Source organism: Calidris pugnax, unplaced genomic scaffold (genome assembly GCF_001431845.1).
Source record: "Calidris pugnax isolate Ruff unplaced genomic scaffold, ASM143184v1 scaffold335, whole genome shotgun sequence".
Taxonomy (NCBI): domain Eukaryota; kingdom Metazoa; phylum Chordata; class Aves; order Charadriiformes; family Scolopacidae; genus Calidris; species Calidris pugnax.
This window is the reverse complement of record NW_015091148.1, coordinates 447,004-452,716: the sequence shown is the minus strand read 5'-3', so window position 1 is coordinate 452,716 and position 5,713 is coordinate 447,004. Positions and strand designations below refer to the sequence as shown.

The 5,713-nt window shown below is 58.1% G+C and overlaps 1 protein-coding gene across 1 annotated transcript; it reads left to right on the top strand.

Annotated features, from left to right (window-relative positions):
• Positions 1-1,453: 1,453 nt before the first annotated feature.
• Positions 1,454-5,596, top strand: NXPH3 (neurexophilin 3). Its single transcript, XM_014958967.1, has 2 exons — positions 1,454-1,581; positions 2,766-5,596. Exons 1-2 carry the CDS (start codon positions 1,525-1,527, stop codon positions 3,495-3,497), a joined length of 789 nt encoding a protein of 262 aa, XP_014814453.1. The 5' UTR covers positions 1,454-1,524; the 3' UTR covers positions 3,498-5,596.
• Positions 5,597-5,713: the final 117 nt, after the last annotated feature.

Below are 5,713 nucleotides of genomic sequence, written 5' to 3'. Positions count from 1 at the left end.
AGCAGTGCTGCAGCAGCCAGTATTAGAGAAACAAAAATTAAACCTCCCCAATAAATCCAGGCCCAAAGAGTCTCCTCGTCCATCCCCTCCCAAAGGATAGAGCTGCCCCACATGGTGCCCCCCCTTCACCATACCCACAGCCCCCCCGGGGTGGGGAGCACTGGTGGGAGAAGAAGCCTTTTGCCTTTTCCTGATGGTGGGACTGGGGGGAATGGGATGGGGAAGAGCTGAGCCCCAGGGCAGGGGGCAATGCCATGGTCCTGCCTGTTCCCTCGGTGCAGAATAAAGCCATTTCTAAGGACAGAGGCAGTCACCCCAGTGGGTCCCCCCAGTTGTGTGTCGTGTGTCCCCCCCCCATTTACCCAATTCTCCACCCCCAGCCCGGGATGCCCCTCTCCGGGGAGTGATGGGGACTCCTTTGCCTGATGGCTCCCCACCCCTCTCCTTGGGTGCACCCACCCACCCTACCAGAGCCAGATGAGCCCCCCGGGCCCCCCACCAGCCACTCTCCACCCCCCTCCATCCCTGGGGCCGGTTTGCCTGGGCTGCGGGCAGCAAAGGGTTACACTGGAGGTGCCGCTCTGCTCCCAGGACCTGGCGGGGGAGGGAGCGGAGTTTCATTGAGTCCCCAACAAGACGGGGAGGAGCAGGCGGGGAACCGGCGGGGGAACCGGCAGCAGGTGAAGCCGCCTCCCGGTCCCGGCACAACGGGGTGGGAGCTGCCGGAGCCACCATGGGCCGGGGGGCGGCCCTAGGAACCGGTTTATAAAGGGGGACACCCCCCCCCCTTCCCCTACCTGACGTCCCTCGCTTAAAAAGAAGGGAGGGAAAGGAAAGAAAATCAAAAATCAAAATAAAAATCAAATCTTCCCCCCCTCCCCGAAGCCTCTCCAAATTTGCGGTAACGGCGAAGGCGGGTGGCACCGGCTGGAAAATGCATCTCACATCTCCGGAAAAAAACAAGCGTCCCAAAAGTTCTGTTATTTCGCAGCGGGTGGGCGGGGGGGCCTCGCAGGCAGGGCTGGTGCTAAAGGTACCTAAAAAATCTGCATCCCCACCGTCCCCGGCAGAGCAGTCCTGGTGGAGCTCTGGGGGCATCTCTCCCGCGCCCCCCGGGCTGGGGCAGAGCTCGGGCACAGCCCCCCCCGGCCGACCTCCCCCTCGGGACCCCCCTTCTCTGCCGTGCGAGCCCTTTGCACCCCAGGGACTGTGGCTGGTGGCCCAGCACTGATGGGGCTGCAGCATCTGCCTCCCCCCCGGGCACCCTCCCAGCCCCTCTGGGTGCCCACCACCTGGCTGTGAGGCAGCCCCCCAGCCACCATCTGTGCTTATTTTTGGGTCCACAGCCCCCCGTCTGTGCTTATTTTGGGGTCCAGGGCGGGTTGGAGGCAGAGCCCCCATGCCAGCAGGAGGAGAGTTTCCAGAGGAGCCCGTAAAATCAAAATAAAAATCAAATCTTCCCCCCCTCCCCGAAGCCTCTCCAAATTTGCGGTAACGGCGAAGGCGGGTGGCACCGGCTGGAAAATGCATCTCCCCCGGAGCTGCATCGTCCTCCTCATCCAGGGGAGCATCTCTCTGCTGGTGAGCGATGGGGATGGGGGAGGCTGAGGGGTGGGGGTCGCGTAGCCAAAGGGACAGGGGGAGTCGACAGCCAGGAATATTTCCCTGATCAATTTACCCCCTCCCCAGTTCCATCTCCCCCCCCCCCCAACATCTCCGGAAAAAAACAAGCGTCCCAAAAGTTCTGTTATTTCGCAGCGGGTGGGCGGGGGGGCCTCGCAGGCAGGGCTGGTGCTAAAGGTACCTAAAAAATCTGCATCCCCACCGTCCCCGGCAGAGCAGTCCTGGTGGAGCTCTGGGGGCATCTCTCCCGCGCCCCCCGGGCTGGGGCAGAGCTCGGGCACAGCCCCCCCCGGCCGACCTCCCCCTCGGGACCCCCCTTCTCTGCCGTGCGAGCCCTTTGCACCCCAGGGACTGTGGCTGGTGGCCCAGCACTGATGGGGCTGCAGCATCTGCCTCCCCCCCGGGCACCCTCCCAGCCCCTCTGGGTGCCCACCACCTGGCTGTGAGGCAGCCCCCCAGCCACCATCTGTGCTTATTTTTGGGTCCACAGCCCCCCGTCTGTGCTTATTTTGGGGTCCAGGGCGGGTTGGAGGCAGAGCCCCCATGCCAGCAGGAGGAGAGTTTCCAGAGGAGCCCGTCCGTGGCTGTTAGGGGTGAAGGGCATCTTCCCCCCCGGGGTGAGAACTCACCTCTGAGCTTTGCTGTCCCCTGTCCTGCCCCGCTGCTCCCAGCTCTCTCTTGCCACTGGACCACGGCACAGTTTGGGGTCAGAAGATGGGTCCATGGGCCACGCTGTCAGCAGAGAGACCGGTGTGAAGGCCATGAGGTGGGCATCCCCCCCCATAGCACCCTCTTCCCAGCATCTGCAGAGATGCCCCAGGTGCAAGTGCTCTGCCCTGAGGGAGGTGCCCCTGCCAGGTGGCACCATCAGTGAGGAGAATGCACCATCCCGGCTCCTTCCACCCATTCCCTGAGCAACCATGAGACAACAAGAGCAGGGAAAAATTGCTTGGCAGATGGGAAATATGGACTACAGGGAGGAGTAGAGAGGAAAGGCGAGAGAAAAAGGAAATAAGGAAAGCAAGGATGGGAAAGAGGATGGCTGGGTCATGTCTGGAGAAGTGGGGTGGCTCTGGAGAGTGAGACTGGAAAATGGGGGCACCCATCACTCATCTCTCACTCTCTACCATCGCTATGTTCAGGTGATCTGTGGCCAAGAAGAACCGGGGAAAGGCTCAGAGCAACGTGAACCCAAGACCCAGGAGAGAGCTCAAGCGCAGAAGATGAGAGGGCTGCTCTCTCCAAAGTCCCTGTTAACCCCAACCTTACTGCAGAACACGACCCTCCTGGAGCTGGTGAGCAGCTCGCGGGAGTTATGGGATATCCTGGACAAACTGTCCGAGCAGGACCACGCTCCACACCCCAGAGGACAGAGGGACTTGGGGCCAGCCTCAGGCAAGCTGAAAAAAATTTTTGGCTGGGGAGACTTCTATTCCAATATCAAGACAGTGAAGTTGAACCTCTTGATCACCGGGAAGGTGGTTGATCACGGCAACGGCACAGTCAACGTCTTCTTCCGACACAACTCAACCGGGCAAGGGAACATCTCCGTCAGCCTCGTCCCCCCCACCAAGGCAGTGGAGTTTGACCTGGAGCAACAGATCTTCATCGAGGCCAAAGAATCCAAAATCTTCAACTGCCGCGTGGAGTACGAGAAAGTGGATCGTGCCAAGAAGACCACCCTCTGCACTTACGACCCATCTAAGACCTGCTACCACGAGCACACCCAGAGTCACGTCTCCTGGGTCTGCTCGAAGCCCTTCAAAGTCATCTGCATCTACATCACCTTCTACAGCATAGACTACAGGCTGGTGCAGAAGGTGTGTCCCGACTACAACTATCACAGCGACGTGCCCTACTACCCCTCGGGATGAGGCGCTCTGCCCGTCGCAGGATGCCCCGGTGACGGGCGGGTGCTGGGGGGGGACGAGGGGAGGGAGGGGACGGGGACGGTTTTGTAAGTGGGGGCGGGAGCACGATGGTCCCAGGAACCAGGAGAAGAGGAAGGATTTTTCCATTTTCCCCAAAAGCTCCCGTGTTCAAGAGGAGGAATGGGAGGCTGTGGAATTGTACCGGCATTGCTCCACCTGGATCCGTGGTCTCTGGAGAGTGGGATGGGAAGGCAGGGGCTGAACATGGGATACAGAAAACAGGACACAAAGCCACAGTCAGGACCTGGGTTTCTCAGCGCAATAATGGATTTGCCTGGATTTGGGCCACATGGTCCTAAAAAGGTTGGTGACCCGGCAAAGAGGGCTCCAGCAGGAGGGAAGACCTCGGTGGGGGGGAAAAAAAGGCACCTGATGCCCTCCATGGCTGTCAGATGTCCCTGGGCAGCCACATCGTCTCCCCTGTGTCCGAGCTCTGCAGCACTGGGAGCTGGAGGCGAGTTTTCCCACCAGGGGATGCCCAGGGCTACCAGGATGGGACCGGGGAGTGGGGATGGGTGGGAAGGACCTTCTGGGGTGCCACCCCCGCATTGCTCCCACCGGGCACAGCGAGGGGTTTCAGGGACTCGAGAGCGTGGATCTGCCGGCAGAGAGATCCTGGTGGAATCTGTCCAACCTGCTGACACAATATATGATTCATGTGTTTCCCCTGACACGCTGTGATTCATGCCTTTCCCCTTCATCTCCTCCGTGCTCCGTCTCCCCTGGCTCCCCACCGCCTGCCCCCCCCCTCGCCCGGACACAATCCGGCTCCGTTCCCCAGGGCAAAGGTGCGTGCCCGTGTCCGTACGTGTGTGTGAAGTGGAGCTCTGAGCTGTAGCATTTAATTTACTTTGAAGGAAAAAAAAAAGAAAGGAAAAAAACAAACAAACAACCAACCTCACACTAAAACCACAACAGAAGGCTGTCCTTGAGAGAATAAAGTTTTCACGGTGGCACGGAGGCAGGTCAAGTGTTTTCACCGAGAGCAATTTCAGGCTCCTCAGGGGAGAAGGAAAATAAACCTGGGGTTGTGGTTGAGGCTCCGTTCAGATGCATCTGAGTTTTCCCCTTCCAGTATCTGGGGGGTGGGTCCAGCTTTGGGGGCTGCCAGGACTCAGACAACCCAGACACTGGGTTGCTATTGCTTGTGCCTGGGCTCATTCTGCCCCACGGATGGGAATTTCCAGCCTCCTGCCCTTCCCCACACATCCAGACCTTAAGCTCCCGGACACGTTTATGCGGACACATTCCCTCCTATAGAAGAGACCCCACAAAAAAATATCACCTTCCTCCCCAGCCCTTCATTTTGCCCCAAAACTCCCTATATCCAGAGCACTGGGGCAGCTCCAAAAATCCCCTTACACCAGGAAAACCCCAGCAGAGTTACGGGGCAGGTATTGTCACCAGAGAGGGTTTTATCCTTCAGCCTCCACAAGTCACGTTCCTCCTCTGCAGCCAGGAGGGAGGGAGGGAGCTTTGCCTCCCGGCTGCTGGCGAAGTTTCATGAGATGCACTTTCACATCGAGAGAGAGAGAGGCCGGTTCCAAAAGGCATCGAGCAAAGAAAGCCTTTTAGCACAAATAATCAATGAGAAGACTTTTACTCCCAGAACAGAAAGTTTAAAAACGCTTTGAGAGCCCGGTTTTAGAAAATAACAGGAGCAATATTTGATATTGGGGGGGGAGGAAATCCTACCAGCAGCTCTCTCACAAATCTACGTTCCCCAAGGGTTCACGCTTGCTTTAAGGAAAGAGCACAAAAAAACGGAGTTAAACCCCCTTTCTGCCAGCACAGACAAACCATACAAAACCGGGCCACGCACAAAAAGTTGCTCATTTGGAGAAATTTCAGACAATTGCCATTTGAAGAAACAGAGCAGACAGCGGGAGCGGAGCACCAGGCTCAAAGGATGCACCATTGTCAAAAGTGATGTGGCAGCCGCAGTTACTAGGAGACCAGGACGGGCCATTATTCAGGCTCGGGAGAAGAGGATTCCTGCTAGTGGAGTCACAACCCGTGCTCAGGAAAACAAAAAAATAAAGAAGAAGGATTTCTCTGAGCTGGAGGGCAAACAATACAAGAGGAGGAAAAAAAAAAAATCCCCACACCCTAAATCCCCCAGCCCTTAACCCCCCCCCCCCCCGCAAAAACAGCAGAAA

Excerpts from the sequence above, each read along its gene's own strand:
- NXPH3 (XM_014958967.1), top strand. The coding sequence starts at position 1,525 with ATGCATCTCCCCCGGAGCTGCATCGTCCTCCTCATCCAGGGGAGCATC. Across the intron at positions 1,582-2,765 it reads AGGGGAGCATCTCTCTGCTG|GTGATCTGTGGCCAAGAAGA; the intron begins GTGAGCGATGGG and ends CGCTATGTTCAG.